Source organism: Podarcis cretensis (genome assembly GCF_951804945.1).
Source record: "Podarcis cretensis genome assembly, chromosome: 6".
Classification (NCBI taxonomy): Eukaryota; Metazoa; Chordata; class Lepidosauria; order Squamata; family Lacertidae; genus Podarcis; species Podarcis cretensis.
The window spans coordinates 35,464,575-35,487,280 of record NC_137175.1 but is presented as its reverse complement, the minus strand read 5'-3'; the positions used below and the strand labels follow the sequence as shown (position 1 = coordinate 35,487,280).

Genomic DNA, 22,706 nt, shown 5'->3' with positions numbered 1-22,706 from the left:
AAATAAATAAACAGATGAGGATAATGAAAAGTGCAAAACATTTAAAAACAAAAAACAAAATAGCTTGGTGAGGACAGAGGCTGCTCAGAGGCTGGGGCGGCCCACCCCATTTTGGCACATGAGGTGAAACAGAAATTGTTCTTCCTCCCACTGTGTCCCCACCCTGATGTCTGCTACCACCATACCCTGGCTGCCACCAAACCTGGCGGGAGTCGGGGCACTCCTCTAGCCTTGCCACTCAGCTTCTCCCCGATGGCACACTATAATGCCCCCCTCATAGCAGTGGAAGCAGTGTGGCAGGCAGAACACCACCTCTTACATTTCCACTGCCTGAGGCAGATGCTTCACCCTGCCTTGTGGATGGGCTGCCTCTGTCCAGAAGCCACATAATATTGAGTGTCAGCTGGGAGGGGAAAGGGAAAATCTGGTGGGGTAGAGTGAAACAGAAACTGGCCTGCTTAAGCCTCTGCTACAAGAGTAGAAAAAATGCAGTGTGTCTCTCCATGGTGGAGCTGAGCTACAAATCACACACCAGATAACTAATCTGATGAGCAGGGAGGAAAATATTTGCATCCTCATCAGGGTGCTGGGCCAGGCTAAGAACTTTAAACCTCTCTTCCCAGCTCAGTAACACAACAGGGATGCAAATCTCTACTCAATCACCTATCTGCTGAGATCCACCCAGCTGATCTGCAGGGATCAGCTGATGATCCTGAAATTATTTAATAAGCATTCTGCCCCAGGAAGGAAGTCAGAGGTTGGTGGAACATGTAAGCATATCTGCTGCACTATACAAAGTACAGGGTGCTCTGTAGTCCAGTTGGAGTATGAGACACCTGTGGATTTTTACTTCATCAGAGGCATCAAAGTTAAGGCCCTTATCAAGCCTCTGGGGGTCCCTCATACAGACCAGAGTGTGCCTGTTGCACTACAAAATCCAGTCATTTTCTTTGTGGACATGGCCTCCTTTTGCCCTTTAAATGGCTTGTGACAGTGAGACAATGACTTGTTTAATGTGCCTGCAGTGTTGCCTGCCTCCGTCCTTGTCAAGGGGCTGTGTGGATCACTTTAACCCTATGTTCCTACTTTTCTTTTAAGAAAGCACTGAAATAAAAGACAACAGTTCACACCAGGAAACAGGGGCTCCTGGATTCCTTTTCACATAAATATCTTTGTGGTATTCATGGCAAGAGATACCCAGGATGCAGGGCAAACTGCACCTTGCTCGCAGAATGAAGGAGCGCAAAGAGTTTAGTAAACACACTGCACATAATTTCTTTTAGACTGTATGTAATCTGAAACAACAGTGTTGGAGCCAATAATCCCTCACTCTCCAACCTCTACAGTTGCCTGGCGTTGAATGGCACTGCTGATTTCATTACTCAAGCCTGCTATATGGTTCTATTCAGTACTTTTCAGCCCTTCGGCTATAAGATCGAGCTCATAGCACCATGTCTCATAGCGGTAGGCCATGCGGATCTGAGCCACGTTGGTCTTGTGGATGTCATTGCCCTGAGGCCCCTCTTCTTGGTAATTCTTTCCCAGAATATGGAGCTTTTCCTGTGGAAATGATACAGTAAATGAGAGCCACCCCCTCACTCAGACTCCTATTCCCATCACCTTTTCCATAAAAAGAAAGCCCTATTGCTTCCATTGCTTTCTTGTACCCTCTTTTGTTTGCTCAACCCTTGTTATATTCCCAGCCACTAAGCCCTGAGGCGGTGATCTACTTCCACACAGCCACAGGGTACATGCTGTGGAATAGCCACACTTACTTCACTCAGTTTTGACAAAGCATCTGTAAGATAAAACATCAATCTGTCATGTTCCACTGCTTCACTTTTTTCCTCTCCCCAGAGTCAGAAAATTCAGTGAAAAATCTCCACAGTCTTCCCAGGTGTAGATGGCCTAGATATTTTACAGAATTCGAACTAGCCATTTCCATCTCTAGGAGTTGGCTATATTACTTCAATGCTTCCTTTTCCAAATGGCATGGTCTTTCTTTTTTTTTCCTTTCCCCCACCCCCTAGATTGCAGTGGGGAGACCATTGCAGTGAGGAACCATAATAATAGATGCAGTGAGTAGGCAGTATTTAGCACTATTCCCACCCCACCCCCCAAAATTTCCAAATGAACCTCCCTTCCCAAAATGGCAGCTGAGGAAAGTAGTACTGATCATTTGGCTACAGATTGTTAGAAGTCTAGAACCAGAATTGTTATTCCACTTGGAGCTGAAAGCAGAACAGCAGTGATTTGGTGCTGCTAAATCACCCATATCAGGGAGCACTCTATACCCCTTTGAGATTTCCATTGAACACCATACCTCATGAGACAAACCAGATTGCAGAACACTGTAGCGTGCAATCTCACACATGTCACAAGTGCTGAGCTTGAAGACCTGGGCAGCAATGGCATATTCTTCCATGAGAGGCTCCTGGGGAATAAAAAGTGAAATACAAAGTGTAGCCATTGCAAAGGTTATCGCAGAAGCTGCAATGTATCCCCCTGGACGCTAGCAGCCCTCACACTTGTGAGAGCAAACAGCAGTCCTAGGAAAGGATCCAGCTGCCTACCTTGGTGTAGTGGAACTGCATAGGGTCATCCGTGGATAGAGACACCATTAAGCCCTTCTGGTGGAAATCAAGAAGTGGGTTCTTGGCATATTCTAGGAAGAGGCTGTTGTTGCTGAGTGGGGACATGGCAATGGGGATTTGGGCCAGATAGTACAGATACTGCAGCACAGGACTCTGCAAAGAGACATGGCAAGGATAGATCAAGTCAAAGTAGGCAGCAGGACCTCTATTCCCTCCTGACAAACATCATGAGAATGGGCTTCCAGGTTCTTTCTAAATGGGAGTCATTTTGTCTCTGTGCTCTAGATGCCGTGCAGAATTGCTCGCACTGTTCCTTAGTTACTTCTCAGCACCACGTGCCAAGTACAAAATCCTGGCTTTCCCAGTTATGGGCCCACCAAACATCCATGGCAGGATCTTAACACCTAGGAGACATCAGCAGCTCATGGAGGAGTCACAAGGCTCCCTTGAAAAAGGATGCTCTGAGAATGGGCTGGATCGAGTTCTGACAGGTCACAAGGCTCCCTTGAAATGGGATGCTCCAAGAATGAGCTGGATGGATCAGTGATAACTCTGCTGGTGTAACATGAGCATGAAAGGACACCTGGGGATCTTCACTCCACAGCCCAGCACATCTTGCAACTCACCTTCTTGAGGTTCAGACCATGGGAAATATTATCTGCAGTCATGAAGGCAGCCAGCAGGTGGGTGATAGCACCAGCTTCTCCACAGTGAGGACGAAACAGAAAAGTGTTCATTCCGCGTTCCCTGAGGGTGGCAAGACAGCCTTTATGCAAAACCCAGATCACTGGACACATCTAGCATTATTTAGGAAGCAACCATCAGATGGCCCCAGACAACTTCCTACTTGAAGGGACCAAACATGCTGGTGTAATGCTATGATTAGCAAGCAGCAGGGACTTCACTTTTGTGCTTTGCATTGGTGAATGATAAAAATCCATGTTAACATGCAGATGAGTGTACTGTAACTTCTCTGCTCCACAGCCACACAAATCCAGTTGCTTTTCTGCCCACAAAGTTAATACATATTTGAAACTCATGCAGGGTGGGGGGATAAATTGGAGGTGCAGTTTGATTGAGAGAAGCAGCAAGAACAGAAAGGATTAAGTGATCCTTCACTGCTTCTCTGTATTAAATGGATCTTTCTTAAAACATTTTGCTCTTCTTTATAAAAACACCTGTCTTGTTTCATCGCAGTTGCCTGCAGATAATATTTAGTTAGGTCCCAGAGTCTCATTAGTTCTTTTAATAGAAGGCTTAGGCAATATTATTATGGTGTATAAAACCCATTCTCAAACTAGCAAAGGAAAATATATATAAATATCTGAGAGATTATTTCAGCAGTCCTGGTCTTATTATATGAAGTCATTACTTTTGCCAACACTAGATTGGATCCTTACTTAGTCCTCAGTTCACATAAAGGAGGAGAGGCTTTCACTAACTCTCCCTTTCATCTTGAGCTCCCTACTGCACCATTCCTAAGGGCCCCCCAATCCCCAGGAGCAGATTTTGGGGGAATGCAGGAGGCTGCAGAGGGAGAGAAGAGGTGGCAAACCTCTTTTATGCAGATGGGAATTCTGTTTCATTTACAGAAGGCAGGTTAGAATCCAAGCATTTAAGTCTAGCAGAACCTGGAACTGTGCCTCTTAGGGCTTTGGATCAATGAAGGCGAAGGATTGATGCCGTCAAGCTCTTGAGATGCAATATGCTTTAGTCAGGGTTAGTGGGTGGTCTTATCAGAACCAGCAGAACTAGGAGTGTTACTCCTGCTAAAGCAGTGTTTCCTCAAACTTGTTGTTGTACTATAACACCCATCATCCCTGACTAGCAGGACCAGTAGTTAAGGATGAAGGGAGCTGTAGTCCAACAACAGCTGGGGACCCAAGTTTGAGAAACACTGTACTAAATGTTGGTGCAGGTTATTTGTAATCAAAGCCTTTCACCTGGCAATAATCCTTCTGCCCAGGCTGGGACTCACCGTCGGAGATGATTGAGGACCATGATGTTGGCATACATGTAGTACACATAGTATGTATAGGAGGGGTTCTTCTCATGGGACCACTCCTCCGGCTTGGGGCTCTTGGTGCTGAACATGTGTCCACTGTGCTTGGACTCATCATCCACACTGTCAAAACCAGTAATCTGCAAATCGTACAATTGGTTCTGAGGAAGGGACCAACTCCAAAAGCAAGTCCACCTTCACCAAATAACATGAAGCCGATAGCCTCTAATTCCCATTACCCAACAGTCACCCTCTGCTGCAGGGGGATAGAGTGGCCACCTCTGTCCAAGGTGCTACCTTGTTGAAGCTGGAAGACTGGAATCCAATAATGGTTACAGGTAGGTGTTGTCATTTCTTATGTAGTATCTACTAGGCGTCACCTTCAGTGAGGTGGACCCTTGGCCAGATCTGGTTGACAATATGCTGACTTAGATACACCCTCAGGTTTCTGGTGCTGTATTGGCCACTCTCTCTGTCACCCTACTGTCACTGCACTAGGATTAGGCCCAGGGTGCCTCTGGGCAATAGTACTCACATGGCGCAGAAACACACTCAGCTCCTTGTTGTCCTGTGGGTTGATTGTCGCCTGAAATATTGGCACAAAAATGTTCTCCAGCATCTTCCCAAAGTGTGGCAAAAAGTTCTTTGACCTGAACACATCACTGAGAGGAGACAGAAACACTTCTGCTCATTTCCATATCACTTGCATGGGATGTTTGAGAGAAAGGAAAATGTAAGCGGGCTGCAAATGGCAGAAGCAACTGAGATGAAGCAAGTGAACTCAGTCCTGAAGCACATACTTTGTCCCAGCTGTGTCCCAGCTTCCTACTCATTTTGCTTTGCCCCATAGAACCCAGAGGAAACCAAAGAAAATCCAGATAGTGTCATGGCCCTGGCCTTGAACTCAATCAGAGTCAGAGGAAGAAGAGCCAGCCAAACTCAGGGCTATGATACTACCAGGTAAGGAACTGAGCCAGGCTCCTGCTACTGAACCTGAGACTAGTGGTCATAAGTCTGCAGACTTGAACCAGAATCCTTGTAGATGGCTTCCCCTGAGTCCAGTCCCCTTGAAGGATCCCATATGCTCCCGCTCCACTGCACCTGCCCAAGACCATAGGCAACACACTAGGAAACAGGCATGGAAAGGAAGAGAAACCTTCACTTTCAAGCCAGGAGATAGGTGAGAGAGGTGAAGTACTGAGGGGGTAGGCTGCATGGAGGGGCCCATAATTAGTGAAATAGGAGGAATCTGGGTTAATCAGATCTATACATGGAATTTGGCAATTCTGACCTGATCAAACGTTGCCCCCACCAGTACTTACTAGATTCTGGGCACTTGGATCATCCACTTCATATTGGGTGAATAAACACGGTGTGCGTTGAACCAGCTGGCTAATTTTGGCCACTCTTCCGGTGAACGCCCATAGATGGAGAGCCGTGGCTCTGCGTACTGGTACTTGGCATCCTCCAGGTCAGAGCCAACCTCCTGCGAAATAAAAAGGGAAAGGGATTACCTGATCTGTTTCCAGGAACTGGCCTTATCCTCAGTCTACCAGCTGCACAGACACAAACCCTTGCATACCATAGTCTCTAACCTTGATGATGGTGGCAAAGTATTCACCATTGATGGCATTTTCAGACTTGAGGTAGAGATCACGCAGCTCACTGGCACCCACCGGGTTATACTTGGCGTTGAACTTGTCAAAGCGCTGGAAGGTCTGCCGGCCCTGTGACATGGAGGAGGAGGAGGAGGAGTCATTGGCTAGATGCACAGAGCAAAGAATACTTGTAGGAGGTAGAGATGGCGGGGCAGCAACAGCTGGGGGGGAGAGTAATTAGCCACAGCCAGTCATATGACAGAGACCATGGGGAAGGGTGGGAGATCTTCTGTACTGGAAAGGAAAAGCAGGACTCACTGCGTGGACGTCAAGGGAATCCACAGTCAGGTCATAAGGGTGAAGGTTGAGCTGCTCAAACAGCTGCTTGAGCGTCAAGGTCTTGTCCTTGGATTTGTACACAACCCTTTCAGAATTTTCCCGGTAAGACTTCTTAATGAATCGCAGCAAGTGCTTCTGGTTCATGCAAGCTGCAGCATGGATGTGCGTGTCGATCTGTTAAGAGAAGAGAAAAGTCAGCCTAGGAGGTGATGGTAACTGCAGGTGCCTCCCTTCCACAGAACCCACCACAGCAATGATATTGGAGGAGGCACTGATGAGGTACATCATTGTACCTTAAGGCCAGGGTACCTAACCCACAACTTGCAGGTCTCATTCATCCCCCACAACCCTCTCCCATTTGCCTTTAAAAAATTATAGTTAAATGCTGTATTTTGTTTTATTTTATTTACTGCCCCTATTGGCCTTCCACTGTGATACCAGACTTTTTTGTAGCTCTTAATGAACTCCCACTAGTTTTGCAGGGGAGGCCAGAATGTGATATTATGATAATATTACGGTGCCACATATGTAGGGGTTTTTTTGTGGCCATCCAAGGCCCCCCAAATCTTGTAAATTAAAATAATAATATTTAAAAATATGTTTACTGACTGCCTCTCCTCTGGCAGCACTGGGTCCAAAAGGTTTTGTTAATCCCCCAAACCCCCAAATCCATCCATTACGAATAAACATTTTTTTAAAAAAACATTTTTAAATTAAAAAAGATACTGACCATTTTTGCTTATTACTATTATTATTATTATTATTATTATTATTATTATTATTAGAATTTATATACCGCCCTATACCCAGAGGTCTCAGGGCAGTTCACATAATCAAATAAATATCCTTTGCTGTATTTTTTATGATCCCGCAAAATTTGCCCTTTAAAAAATATTGGCCACACCCACACCTACACTTTGGCCACACCCACTTTGCTCTGCAGCCCCAGAGGGTGACAAAAATCAGCCACTCCTGCTTGAGGAGGCAACACCTTGGACAGATCCCTCACCTTACGGCAATTATAGAAGTCCCGGTGGGGGTTGTTCTTCAGCTCCTTCAGCTCTTCCATCTCATTCAGCATCTCATGCACACTGAACTTGGAGGAGAGGAACCGAAGGCGTCGGTGTGTGTAGGTTTTGCTGCAACAGTCAAAGGAAAGAGCATCGTCTCAAATAAGCCACTCACAGAATAAGTGACCGAGCCCAGGTTCACCAGCTTGCCAACGCAACCAACATTTGCCAGCCAGAAGTAACCCTGCTGCTGTCACACGACAGCTTGATAAAGGTCACATTCCAGAGCAAGTGACCCGAGACAGCAGAAGTCATTGCAACAGGGATATATGTGCGCTGCCTTGGGGTGGCTCGACTTTTGCCCTTTTCCTATTCAGGGCAAACCCAGGACAGCAGCAGCCACCTTAGGCAGCAAACCCTGGGCTTCAATAAAAGGAAGCACATTGGTTGTTAGCTCACTGTTACATTTTTCATTGCAGGCTGGGCGCCCTTTGTATTTTCTGCCTGAGGCTTCAAAAATCTCTTGGGCTGGCCCTACTTATGTGCGATGGGGCCATACCTCTAAGACACTTACACAGGTCCCTGAGCTATAAGAGCCAGGAGGAAGTTCATGTCATCAATGAAGGCATCCAGGTTAGGGTAGGGCAGGTCCTTGGGCTCACCCCTGGCGGCAGCAGCTTTGTCAGCGTAGATGTATACCACACCTTCTTTCATTTCCACATGGTAGCCCAGATTCTCGGGCAAGTTGCCAGACTGGAAGGGATCTTCGTCTTTCTTCACAGGGGGAGATAACACTAAAATCAAGAGGAAAGTGCGCTAACGTTGAACAAGGGAAGGACAAAGGAAAAGGCTTGGGGGGCTTTAGCATGCTTCTCTTACAGCTATCAACCTACAAGAATTAATTTCTACACCGCTAAGGAAACCACATGACTGCCAGGACTGAGACTGACTGAAATCCCCATGAGAGAATGCCACCACTATCCATCCACTGCATGCAGATGTTTTTGCTACAATTTCTGTCTTTGTTTTAGCTAATTTTGGCTCCCGACTGCATGAGTATCCGTTAACAAGATGCCGCCTCTTGTAGCACAATCCTAAAATCCAATTTATTCTGTGTGACTAATAACTAGCTTAGGTGTGTTTTAGTAATTGCACATATCTTTTGTTTTGAGTGTGTAGTGAAAAGCATTCCCAGAAATGTGGAAGTCCTACCTCCTCCTCAAAGTTGCAGCCTACTGCTGTGGCAGTCCAGAAACGCAGAAGGAGAAGCAGCACGGTCAGGGCTCTAGCCCTAAGATAACGGGTGCCTAGGCTTTTCATACCTCACACCAGGGCTAGCCAACACAGCGCCTTTCATTTATTGCTGGACTACAGCTCCCACTACCCCTGACCACTGGCCATGCTAGCTAGGGCTGATGGAAGTTGAAGTCCAACAGCATCCCAAGGGTACCTGTCGGCTATCCCTGCTTTACATCATATCCTCGTTTGATTCACAGGCCCCTTTTCATCTTGTATGTAGATGGATCTGATATAATGGAAGTCTAGACCAGAGAATTAAAGTCTGATTCAGGTACAGACTAAAAAAATACCCCTTTGCACATGTTTTTCATGCAACAGGTTTCTTGCTCAATTCTAGCCCTCTCCAGTTAAAAAAAAGGATCAGATGGAAGATGATATGAAGGAACCCGAGCTAAGATGTCTTTTGGAAAGCCTTGGCCAGTCACAGTAGACAACAGCAGGCTAGATGATGTGGTGAAAGGGAGTTTTCTATATTCCTACCTGTTATGAGGCCTGTGTGATAGAAGCATGAGAACTCCACTTAGGCCAGGCTGTTCTTTGTAACATGGGAAAACTGGGGGCTGAGATTGAAAATGGTAGACTGGGTGAGTCACCAAAGCTAAGCCAAAATATGGCATGATATTGCACACTGGAAAGAGGTCCAGCACAAGACATACAGCCCTAAGGCCAAGGCTACATGTCATTCAGATTCTCTGACTACCTTGACAGTATTCATAGTAAATATAAAAAAAATACTTGCTCAGATAGGAATGTGAGCCAAGGTGGAGGAGGGATGCCAAACCTCTACAACTCCATCTGGGAAGCTCCTCTCCTCAAGTCTTTGCAAAGGCCTGGCTCTCAATGGCTCCGGCAGAAAGCTTCTCTCACTGTGCTCTTACTTCTAAGTAAGGAAGGCCCATAGCCCAGTGGTAGAGCATCTGAATGGAAGGCAGTGGACTCCAGGTTCAACCCCTGGCCATCTCCAGGCAGGGCTGGAGGAGACTCCTGTCTGAAACCCTGGATTGCTGCTGCCAGTCAGTGTAAACAATACTGAACCAGATGGACCAACAGTCTAAGGCAGCTCCCTATGTTCGTAAGTGTTCTGCATGCTCAGCACACCAGCTCTGCACAGACAGGAGTGTGGTGTTGTTGTTTTTTTTAAAAAAAAGATTAAAGCAGCTAATGCAATTCTCCACAGTGCCCTCCACTGATACCTGCTGTCTTGCTGTCACACCCACAAGCCCAGTCACCCAGTACAGCCTGCACAGCCTGCCTGGGTACTTACCTGGAAGCAGGTCGTCATTTGGCTTCCACACCTCACTTTCAATAGTGCGCAAGAACTGGGAGGGAGTCTTGGGGAAACGCTGAAAAGATTTGTGCATGTACTTCTCCCGGATACACAGGGCACGGTATAGGCCTCTGCAGACCACTTCAAAATCCTCCACTGTCACCTGTGGAAATATTTGTTAAAACTTCTGGCACTGATAAAAAAAGACAGAAATTACAAAACAAAAGGGGGGAAAACCCAGGTGTGCTGAAAACCACAAAAGGGCACTTTAGCCCTATTCCATACCTTCCAACATTTCTCTGATGAAAATAGAGACTTCCCCTTCAACATTTCTCCAATGAAAATGGGGGTGTCCTATTCCATACCCTCTGACATTTCTCTGAGGAAAATAGGGACATCCTACCATACCCGCCAACATTTCTCTGATGAAAATAGGGATGCCCTATTCCAAACCCTCTGACATTTCTCCAGTGAAAATAGGGACAGCCTAAGGAAAAGCGGGACATTGTGGGATCAAATCAGAAACCAGGATGGCTTCTGTAAATCTGAGACTGTCCCTGGTAAATAGAGACACTTGGAGGGTCTGTCATAAATGATACAGATAATACAGCAGGCAAGGAAAGGGGATTCTCAGAGTTCAAATCATGCAAAAACCAAAACGCTCATGGAAAGTGTGAGGCAAGACTGGCAAAGGCTGTAGCCTGAGGAGAGATAGTGTGGCTGGTAGGGGGAGGGAGTGGCCTGTGGAGTATCCCAATGACCAGATGGAGAGGCATGGGGGACACATGGGCCTAAAGTTCCCTACTCTTGCACTGTGAGATCCTTATAAAGAGTGTTCTCCCAGCATGCCTGGTTGGAGGTGGTGGTGGGGATAACAATAGCAATGAGAATGAAGCAGGCCCAGCGTCAGCACATGGCAGCTATTGCAGCTCCCATGTCCCTGGCAGGGCCTGTCCTCGTTGAGCTCTGGTGGCTGCCATTTAGCTGATGTCTGCCATTTTATTTTCCCCACAATGCTCTGGGCCATCACAACTCCTGGGCTATGGTAAGGAAAACAAAATGGCCGACATTGGGAGATTGTCACTCACAGGAACCTTTCTGCTCCCTACAATTAGACAGACAGACAGACAGACAGAAAGAAAGAAAGAAAGAAAGAAAGAAAGAACCACTTTTTTCACAATGCTGCAAAGGAAGCCCACCCAGGAGGGAGGCCACAGCAAGAACTTTGCTTAAACTTGGAGCCGTCTGTGGGATATAGCCCAGTATGGTTGCTCGAGTGAAGGAGAGAGTACAGAGTATATTCCAGCAGCAGCCATGTCTTCCAATAACCCACCAAGGCTGGCAATGAAAGGTGATCAGGGAGATGGCAAGATCCAGCTGTTGGAGCTATTTTGAGCACCAGGATGTTCCCACTTCAATTTCATCAATATCCCTTGACCCAGCAAATCCCCCCACATTTGATTTATTTCTCAACAGGTTCAAGTTAGGCCACTCAAAACACAGACACAGCTAGCCTAAGGACACAGCTAAGGTTAGTTGTAGGAGTGCCACTGAACTCTGCCTCCTCTTATTCCATTTCGGGGCTGTGTCTCTTGCAACTTGAAATGGGTGGGGGTATGGGGGATGAAGATCTGGAAAGAGCAGCAAGCCTTTTCTACGTGATCGAGGTTTGTGCCCAATAAATGCGCCTTTGTTCCCCATCTACTGCATAAAGCCAGCAGATATTCTTTCTCAAGGCAGTGCTGGAGGAGGGGAGTGGACCACATTTTCCAAGTGCGCTGTAAGCACAATGCTTGATTATATCCACTTCATGACATTTTTGTTTTGGAGGGCTATTTTTTAAATTCTCTGATCACACTTTATTTTACTTCCCTTGTCGATCCCACTTGCAGTTAGCACACACACTATACATTTAAAGCACCCCCAAAGAAACCTGGGAACTGTAGTTTACCACTGAGCTACAAAACCCAGCATCCTTAACAAACTACAGGTGAGGTCTGCTTTAAATATATGGTGTGTACCAGCCCTGAACAGACTTTTTAATATTATTATTATTCAGGGAAGCCCTGAAAAACAGGAGGGTTACCTCCCCCCCCCCAATGTTGCAACTGAAAAGTCAGTATTGGGAATACTACATCTAACAAAATGGAAGAAGAGGCAGCAGAATAGGCTCATCCATGATAGGAGATGGTTTGGCACCTCCAGCTACTGACCCCTGCAGCATAGTCGCCCGTGATCTGAACACGCTGGAATTTGGGAACGGCTTGATATGAAGCACTGCTGGAGATGACCTCATCTAAGGTGGACAGTTGGGTTGAAGACTTTCCTGCAGTAGGAACAAGCAGTGCAATGGTCTTCAGCCGCAAGAGCCTCTTCTTCCTAGGAGGGATGAAGAAAAGGAAAGCGATACAAATGGAAACTCATTTCATATAGTTTTGTCTATGCTTTGGCAGCAGTCATCTGTATTGCATGGTCAATTCACCATACACTTCCCATAGCTCTGGCTACATTGAAAGTTTTGCTGATATTTCATGATCCTGGAGGAGGGTAGCAAAGGAATATATAAATGTCTTTATATACTGTATTGTGGAAGGCCTTGTCAGTAATGGCACCCTGAAGACTGGCTGGCACCTACCATGCCTATTTTGTGGCACCAACTGAAGATCTTTCTCTTCCTCCAATTCAAAAAGCCTTTGAATTGGTTTTTGAAAAAGGAGAGAGGAAGTGTTAGTGGTATGTTTTAATTACATTTTATTGTCTTTTGTTGTTGTTGTTGTTGTTGTTGTTGTTGTTGTTGTTGTGATCTGCCCAAGGATCACTTGTGAAGAAGCTGAACTATACATTCTATAAATAGATTCAGAACTAGCGTCTTTCTGGTGTGCTTTTGAACCTTCTCTGAATTGACTAGCTTCTTCAGCAAATTTGTAATCTGTATCTAAAGACATTTCCACGAGGAAGCAGAGCGTACAAATTATGGGGTCAGAGTAAGCCACTGAGGAATAGGAGCAAAGTGCCACTGCTCAGGTAGTATTGACAATAGGCACAGTTATGGAAATCAAAAGGACAAATAAGACCATGTCTTTCACACTTGCTTGTAGTGAAAAGCTACCTATCTGCCATCTTTATTATCATATGGAAATACTCCATTCTTCCATAGGAAGGCAATGTGGTTGAGAATATATCTGCTCAAAACTGTTCAATGCCTAGAAACATAGGGCAAATGCTACTCTTCCAACAATTCCAGCTAAGTGACTTGGGGAATGTTTTATATCCACATCAGTTTTGAAAATCTACATGAGCAAATGATTTCGTTTTAAGCTAATCTTCAAAATACTTAATCACTTGGTCTGCTCTGATGATTAAGGAGTGCTAGTACAGATGGTGCACTCTGTGCTGGTGGCTGCTCCGACTGGAATTAGCCACTCTGTAGTTTCCCATAAACGCAAGTCTTCCAAGGTTCAGGAACCAGCTCTTTTCACATTCATGCCGCCTTTCCTTAGTGTTAGTGCAACAGTATCAGGCGCCTGCATTATGATGCTTCAGAGTACTGTGATCAGCACACATCTGGCACAGGATCTATCTGAGCCACACCTTACTAGGTTACCCATCCAATCTTTCATGGCTCCTCCCTCAGCCCAAATTTCCCATTATCCCACCAGCGCATGCACACATACACAGAACTCTCACTTTTTCCCAGTGTCACTTGAACTCTCCTCCTCCTTGATCATATGCTGTTGCATTTCATGATGTGATATGGGGCAGACATCCTCCACATCAAAGGGAGAGATTTCGTGTCGGCCCCCTTCATCCTTCACCTCTGAGGCAAAGACCTTCTCTGCGAAGGAGCGCATGGCATCATCCGTTTCTGTCAGGAGAAAGCAGAAGATCACTAGGCCAGCTTTTGGTCATTGCGGGAGGATGGATCAATTACGTCACTCAGCACACCAGCCCTGTGTGCACTCAGAGGCCACCTCATGCCTGCATTCTCTTTGTACGCATGACAGGGAACTGACAGGCTAAAACAATATGTCACATGTGCTCTGAAACTGAATGTTTACCTGCACCACAATTCCTGGGTGCAGCTTGATAGTTGTAGGGGAGAATGCAGCTACAGGGCTGCAGAGTATTTAAAAAGCTTACTTATCATGTGTCACACAATTGATCCATCAGCCTCAACATAGTCTACTTTGACTCAATGTCGCTGCAGGGTTTTAAGCAGATAGTATTCTTAGTACTTCTACTGATAACCTTTTGCAGCGAGATTCCAGGGCTTCAGGGAGGAAAGGTGAAACACCAGTGACGAACCATGGATGTGTTGGGGTGCATAAATGCTTCATGGAGGTGAAGACGGACAAGCTTCTCTTGGTATACACTCATGGCTCTAGATTCTGGATGGCTGGAGTCTGCGTTTCTCCATAGTCTGGAAATGTTTGTGCCTCTCTACACTGAGTATGATGTCATGGCAATGAAAATAAGAATGAAGCTGAATTAGGACTGATAGGTTTGGCTTTCTCAGCCAGTAAGTGTACATGGCATCATCATTGTGGGTGCAACCTGCTTTGGACTGTGAACTGGAACTAAACTAAATTCCAAGCTAACGTGAAACCAGGTGACTTAGAAAAGAAGTGTCTTACCTGTTTTGGACTTCCTCATTGTAGTCTTAGCCCATTTTTGTGGAAATCAGAGCCTGGATATCACCCTTCTGCCACTGAGCAATGTGTACAGGAAAGGGCAACAGTCATAGATGTTTCTGCTTAGAGATCTCAAGGTGCACAATAAGGAGTGCTCACAAATAACTGTGGGGTCAGAGCTCCAAAAGGCAGGCTCTGATCTTTCAAACAGCCTGAGACTAATGCATGATGTTTCTTGTTGTAGCCAGCAATGATGGTGTATGCAGGTACAGTCCCATGAACGGATGTGTTATACAGATCTGTACAGGTCCTTCTGAGTATGGTTGGTGTGAGACCTTTCAGGTTAAGGTGTTTCGCAGGACAGCCACTTCTGCTGAGAATCCAGCATTGGCTATGACTTACAATTTTATCGTCCAATTCTATGCATGTTTACTCACACGTAAACGTCACCATTGCCCGAGTAAGTGTGCCCAGAACTGCAGTCTTAGTACAGTCATACCTTGGTTCTCGAACGCCTTGGTACTCAGACGTTTTGGCTCCTGAATGCTGAAAACCCAAAAGTGAGTGTTCCGGTTTGTGAATGTTTTTCAGAAGCTGAACATCTGACGCGGCTTCCAATTGAGTGCAGGAAGCTCCTGCAGCCAATCAGAAGCTGTGCCTCGAACGGACTCCCAGAACAGATTAAGTTCGACAACCAAGGTACGACTGTATCATACAAAAGGCTGCAGGGGTGTGTGTGTGTGTGTTGCTCTGGATCTTGAAAGGATGCAATTAATTATTAAAAGCATATATTTATTACAGTGACTAACAAAACAGAGATATTGGGTGGTACCCAGAGAAGTGGTTCTCTTAGTGCAAGGACTTTGGACTGTGCAACAGAACCTCCCCTCTCTTGCTTTCTTTGAGCGTCCCCTAAATCTGTTCTGAAGTTTTCTCCAACTCTTTGGAGCAGATCTGGGGAAGAAATGGGGGTGGGGAGGAGGAGGAGGGAAAGTTCCATTGCCCAAATGGAAATCCGTGCACTAATGGGATTAGTTTATTGGATACATTAAATTCATATAGTAAAATGTTTTGGTGATCGGTCACTATTTTGCTGCCGAGAAAATGTTTTCCTATAAAAATTTAATATCTCAATCACTGTAATCCATCCACACACGTAGGCTATCAGAAGGGCATGTGTGTGCAAGCGCTGCTTTAATGGTGGACATTGAGGAAGCAGGGAAGTAATCTGGTTCAGCAGGAGATATGCAAGTAGAATAAGCAGGAAGGGCATAGGGTATCATGACAATGAGATGGGAATGCCAAAGGCCATGCAAATGGCAAGTTCATGCAATGCCACTTTCCAGACAGACAATGTGCATGGGGATTGAGCGGGGAATGAAGTCCACACTCACACCAGACTAGAAGGTTGGACATAAGGGGTCATCATCCTATTCCGAGCTCCTACGTCCTGCCTAGAGACCTCCTGTGTTGTCAAAGCAGCCAGTGATCCGCATCTCAATTCCACAAGAACAGGAAAGCAACATTGTTCCCAGCAAATGCCCTTGCGCACAGGGGTTGCTGGGCAATGTGGCTCATGCTCAGCTGTGCACCCAGCGGTAGCCAGGCAGCCCAGAAAGACAGCCATTTCTCAGCAGGGCAATCTGTGCCAATGCCCAGTTTTTAGGTTGAAATGCAGTCATATACCAGGAGCTTAATGAGCAGAGAACCTTAGAGTCCAACTATATAACCCAAGAGTCAAAGTGGGACCACTATCAAGTAACTTCGACCATCCACATGTTCCTCTTTTCCCAGCAAGCAGGGTGCTTTTGAGGGTCCAGCTTAGTTGTAAAGGTAAAGAAACCGCTGACCATTAGGTCTAGTCGTAGCCGACTCTGGGGTTGCGACGCTCATCTCGCTTTATTGGCTGAGGGAGCCGGCGTACAGCTTCCGGATCATGTGGCCAGCATGACTAAACCACTTCTGGCGAACCAGAGCAGTGCATGGAAATGCCGTTTACCTTCCCGCCGGAGCGGTACCTATTTATCTACTTGCACTTTGACGTGCTTTCGAAATGCTAGGTTGGCAGGAGCAGGGACCGAGCAATGGGCGCTCACCCCGTCGCGGGGATTCGAACCGCCGACCGTCTGATCGGCAAGTCCTAGGCTCTGTGGTTTTACCCACAACACCACCCAAGGTCCTGCCTTTAGTTGGTGCCCAGGTAAAAGACTTGGTGGAGAGAACTGGGCTCCAGCGTTCCTTCCTAGTATTGCAACTCAAAAGAAGGTATCCGAGCTCCTTGGAAAGGCAGGTTTGATGAAGGGCTGAATCATCCAGACTCATGAGGACAGCACACCCCATGCAGGTCCCATTATGACACCCTTCCTTCCTCCAAGCCCCATACAAGCTTTCTTCCTCACCCCAGATGCATCAATAGCTCCTGGCAATGACTGCTGAGAAACGGACAATCGCTGAGTTGCTGTGATCATTTGTCTTTTGGATATGATCAACTGCTTAACAAAGCAGCAGGCGGCACAAGGAAGGCCGAGTTATACTCACGTTTCTCCTCTGCTGTTTGAGAGTGAAATAAAATAAATGTTATCAGATCACAGGATGTAGCACCTAAAGTTTTTTTTTAACCTTGTCCACATTTATATACAGAAATGAACATTTTTAATGAGCAAATGTTTGCCGAAATATATACTCTACATACCATAGTAGTTGAACAGCTCTACAATGGGAAAGAAGAACAGTTAAGAAAGCAATTTGGGACAACTTGCCCAGACATCCTGATATGACGGATGCAGTGTTTTAAATTCTACCTCAGAACCTGGGATTGGCACCACCAATATCCCTTTCCATGCATTTATTTGGATACAAGTGAGCATATGGAAGGGGCTTGTGAGGGCCTGAACTCAATGACTCCATGTATTTAAAAAATACTGTTTTCACAGACTCTGTGCTTGTACATCTGAAGGTATATAGCTTCTTGTATGCAGGATTTGGAACATTTGCCTACAAATGCAATACTCTCTTTGCAAATGGTAACCCTGAACTGTGAACATATGGTGGTCTGGGGCATGGCTCTGATTATCACCTTCCATATATGCCAAAGTAATACGTAATATGAAAAGATAATCCTTTAGTCCAGTAGTTTCCACACACAAATATTCTAAAACCTAAAACCTAGTATGTAGTACTTCTTAGAACAGTTGTTTGGTAAGGAGAAAATCAGCCTAGACTAGATTTTGTTCCCCTGCTTTCCCCCAGGGAAAACCACTCATTAGCGCTCAATCAGAGCAAACAGCAATTCAGGTTTTCTCCAGATTGACATTTGCTCCAATTTAGCACTAGAGAGTGTGTTTTCCCTGGGGCTGGAGCGAGGCAAGAGGAAAACCACTCAGATCCATGTCTACAAATCACGGGTCAAGCAGAAGTGTGTATGAGCCCTTAGCTGGGGTGTTTCCAAGCATGGAAGATACTACTGTATCCGAAGGGGGTGCAGACTGACAGTTTTTTAAAAATGTTAGTATGATAAATCAGTTGAAAGTGCAACACAAAAATGTGGTCCAGGTCTTCTTAGTAGGCACCTATGGGCATTATTCAGCATTTCTACCATTATAAAGCACAGGTCCATCCATGCTCTTCATTCTCCCCTGACAATTTATCAGCCTGTCTACCAGTAGGATTCATCTTCTCAGCTCGCTTGCTCAAAGGAAGTAAAAGGATACAGCAGCAAAACTTCCTATACTTCACCTTTTTAAAAAACATGCAAAAGTACAAACTGGAACCAAGGTCTGTTTGTTAAATATAACTGTCATACTCAAAGGGAAACTATTGCACCATTCACGTTCTGTCAAATGAAATCAACAGACCTGAGGCTACCTGTTCATGTGGCATGGACATTGTAGGAATATTTGATTATGAGCTATGGATATTTATTACAGTATTTTTATTTAAAAGGGAAGCATCTTTGTACGCTAATATGGTGGGGGGGGGGAGAACTGAATTCTTTGATAACAACTTGAAATATTGGACAAAGAGAAAAGCGACAAAACACTTTTAAAACCCATTTTGTTTGCTGTAAGAAATGTTCCTTTAGGAGCATAACAAAATAAGAGCAAGTTGGAAGGATTATTTATGTAATTTTTAAGCTTATCAAAGGCTTAGATTTAATATGTGGATAGTTGCTGCTGCTGCTGCTTCAAAAAATGCAATGAATCTAATCAGTTTTGTTATAGTTTCCTTGGACCATGTTGCTATTCTGCTAGTAACAGCACAGAACCACAGAGTTGGAAGGCAACATGTTCTGAGGAGGGTTTATTCAGGTCTTTTACGAGCCGACAAAGAGAAGCTAAATTCAGCCCCCCCCCCCTTTGGCTACTAGCCTGGTGCATGTCTTAATTACCTTGCTGCTAATTTCTCTTTTATCTGGCAAACACCAATGTCTAGGGGTGTTCCTGTATAAGTTTATCCAACCTCTGATAAATTTTTAACACAGCAAAACTGGGTTCTGCTGAATCGACTGGTCTCATCCAATTTCACTTCTGTGGCCTAAAAGCCACTTGCCTGACTGTCTATCCAAACTACTCATATTGGGAAAGCTAATGGCTCAAGCTCTCACTCCTTCCACCTCCTGTGCCCTGCACAACTTAAATAGGCAATCAGAGCTGCTTTGTGAATCCATTCTTGAGAGTCTGGCTTTTGGCACCAGCCTAATCATAAAAGAAGGCTCCTTCCTAACTTGCCTAAGGCTATGTGGGAATTTGGACCTACCTGGAACTTTCACCTTCGGCATTTTCCCTACTACCTCAGGAGAGTCCTGAGAAACCAAGTGTGGCGTGGACGAGTGGAAGAACGAAGCTGCACAACCACCCAACACTCATTTTACTATTTATCTCTGCTCTTGTAACCCAACTCTCCTCATCTAAAAGGAGTGAAGGAATACGCAGCAGACTATTTAAAGCTGCAGCCAGGCAAAGTCTCAGTTGTTAACAGGTGAAGCTACAGGCTTGGGGGTTAACTCTGTTTGTCCCGAGATGTATGGACAGTAAATTTGGGAGCTCTGTTCCACCCACCACAAATGAGAGAATGTTGCCAGGATCATGGCCAGGACTGGGTGCTTTTGAGTTGGTCACAGGTGGCCCCTATCACTGACTCATGAATGGAGACCAGATTAGCACAACTATTTGTACTGAATAAATAAGTACTGACTTTGCACCACAATCCTTTGGGATATGTTCAACACTGGAAACTTTTCTGCAGCATCCTTTCAAGCAGTTTTTTGCCTCTTCAAAATCTGTATCCATCCAGGCTAGCAGTGGGTACTCTGCTCCCTTAGAGCAAGATTGCATGGCAAAACTAAGAAATATTGAATCCACCAATACATACCAAATATGTTTAGTGCTTTTTTGAAATGTTATTGTATGGCCTTATATGGCTCCAATCCTTCCTGAGAATGGATGCTCAGGTTTCTGTGGTGAACAGGGGTACATTTGTTTCATTTACCCCCTGCTGAACCTACCCCTGTTTTATGATGTTACATTATTCAATGTTATTGTATTTTATAACTAACTTCAATTAGTATTAGTCATCCTAAGGGCTAGAATGGTGGGATATAAAATCAAATTTTAAAGCAAGGATAGCACAAGAAATGAATGTTATGACCACCGAAACAGGGCCAAGTATTTGAGTGGCCTTCCTAAAACGCTGCTTTGCTTCTGATGTACAACCATGACAACTATTTCCAGTCACCAATGTCTTCTGACCAGGCGCTCCAAATTCCTTATCCCCCATCAATATAACCAAACCTTACAGCCAAGCCCAATGGCTCACTCTTTTGAATGCGCAAACTATCTGCCCTCTATGGCTATCTATAAAGAGTGCATTTGCTTCTAATCTTTCTGCACTGAATGTCAACGGCATTAAATTTGCATCTGAAACCAAGAATGACCTTCAGGCTCTACAGTCTTGTTAATTCTCTTTTGAGTTCTTGCGCCTTCTTTTATCCAGAATATCAAATTAACTAGCTAAGCTTCCTTGGGGTCAGAAGGAAAGGGTGAACAGAGAATGTGAGGATATGAGCAGAGCAGATAGACCCTTGTGCTCCATGATGGCTGTGTCCCATTGGCAGGCCTTTATTAAAAGTACATTTTCCTCCTTGGCTGGGAGGTTTCACTGCCTAACTTCTCCTGGCATCCATGTGTATGCAAAAATCCAATAGTTTCAAGACCAAGATTCTTAACCCAAGCAGTTTAGGCTTCTGCTCTTTTCACGTATGACACCAAGATGTGGCAGGCTTTTTGACATTAGACATTCAGGCTGAAGCTGCTGTTGATGCACAGAACTAGGGTGCTGCTGAGACCAATGTGTATATAACATTCTGAAACAAGATAAGGTAAAAGGTAAAGGACCCCTGGATGGTCAAGTGCAGTCAAAGGCGACTATGGGGTTGCGGCACTCATCTCACTTCAGGCCAACGGAGCCGGCATTTGTCTGCAGACATCTTTCTGAGTCATGTGGCCAGCATGACTAAACCACTTCTGGCGCAACGGGACACCGTGGCGGAAACCAGAGCACATGGAAACGCTGTTTACTTTCCCCGCCACAATGGTACCTATTTATCTACTTGCACTAGTGTGCTTTCAAACTGCTAGGTTGGCTGGAGCTGGGACAGAGCAATGGGAGCTCACCCCATTGTGGGGATTCAAACCGCTGACTTTCTAATCGGCAAGCCCAAGAAGCTCAGTGGTTTTAGACCACAGCGCCACCCACGTCCTGTGCTGAAACAAGGTGGCAGCTGAGGACATGTCAGCTCAGGTACATGTAGGGAAAGGCTTCATACTTTACACTAGGAAAAAGAAAGTGGGAAGCAAAGGAATGGGAGAAGTGCGCTGCACAGACATTTCCCCAGTGCAATAGTAATTCCTGCATTGCAGGGAGTGGACTAGATGATGCTCACAGTCACTTCCAACTCTACAATCAGGGTTCAAATGTAAGGTCTCACTCTTGGCGGCACAACTTCATTTTAATTTAGATATTGCCATGAGTGCTCTGCCTGTGGTTCTAATTCATAAAAACAAATTGTGACCTCTAGGAGAAGTATGGGAAATGCTGTTTCTGTTTGTACACTCGCACAAATAATCCACACATCACAGACTAGCTCTTACTACTCTTTCTTGAAGCAACAGCCCTTGTCCAAGTCACACTTGCATGTGGTCATATCAGATAACTAAGGGATTGAATTTCCTCTGCATGGCAAGCATTGAAAGCCACCAGCCAGCTCCAGTATTTAGAGAGAAGTAAACATACGTAGATTCTGCTTGCTCCTTTCTGATAATTTATACCAGAGTAACACACCTGCAGCAGCTTTAGAGGAGGAATGAGAACTGCTTTTGATAGTTACAGATAGGTAGCCGTGTTGGTCTGCCATAGTCAAAACAAAAAAAATTCCTTCCAGTAGCACCTTAAAGACCAACTAAGTTAGTTCTTGGTATGAGCTTTCGTGTGCATGCACACTTCTTCAGATACCTGAAAGCTCATACCACAAAAGCTCATACCAAGAACTAACTTAGTTGGTCTTTAAGGTGCTACTGGAAGGAATTTTTTTTGTTTTGCTTTTGATAGGTTGTGGATTTTTTTTGTTTTGCTTTTGATAGGTTTGCTTTTGATAGGTTGTTTTTGACTATGTCATCCCTGAGCATTGGCCATGCTGGCTGAGGCAAGTTCAACAACATCTGGAGTGCCACAGGTTTCCCATTCCTACTTTAGAGGAAAGGGATGGGCTGTTATAGTTACCAAAAACAACAACACAAAAAACCCTCTGCCCATTTAGTGTACCAATTCAACAGTACAGTTCTGTAATTGTCCTACCCAGCCACTATGATTCAAAGAAAGCAGATAGGACACATCCTGCATAACATTTTCCTGGTAAGTGTTTCTCCTTCAAATGAGCTTCTTCACACTGCTTCTACAGAACCAAACTTCT

General features: G+C 45.2%; 1 protein-coding gene across 7 annotated transcripts; it reads right to left on the bottom strand.

Moving 5' to 3' along the window:
• Positions 1–1,273: 1,273 nt before the first annotated feature.
• AMPD1 (adenosine monophosphate deaminase 1) lies at positions 1,274–19,610 on the bottom strand. 7 transcript variants are annotated; one of them, XM_079979176.1, is made up of 16 exons: positions 19,496–19,573; positions 17,279–17,290; positions 13,797–13,974; positions 12,323–12,488; positions 10,107–10,272; positions 8,118–8,337; positions 7,543–7,672; positions 6,513–6,707; positions 6,192–6,323; positions 5,919–6,082; positions 5,132–5,258; positions 4,573–4,736; positions 3,221–3,341; positions 2,574–2,747; positions 2,324–2,434; positions 1,274–1,560 (listed from the first exon to the last, which is right to left on the bottom strand). In XM_079979176.1, the coding sequence occupies exons 1-16, from the start codon at positions 19,515–19,517 to the stop codon at positions 1,402–1,404; spliced, it is 2,241 nt and encodes a 746-aa protein (XP_079835302.1). In that variant the 5' UTR covers positions 19,518–19,573; the 3' UTR covers positions 1,274–1,401. The 7 variants fall into 7 exon arrangements, with proteins under 7 accessions (XP_079835302.1, XP_079835303.1, XP_079835304.1 ...); XM_079979177.1 differs by lacking the exon at positions 17,279–17,290 and having other exon boundaries at positions 19,496–19,610; XM_079979178.1 differs by lacking the exons at positions 17,279–17,290; positions 19,496–19,573 and adding an exon at positions 14,744–14,777.
• Positions 19,611–22,706: the final 3,096 nt, after the last annotated feature.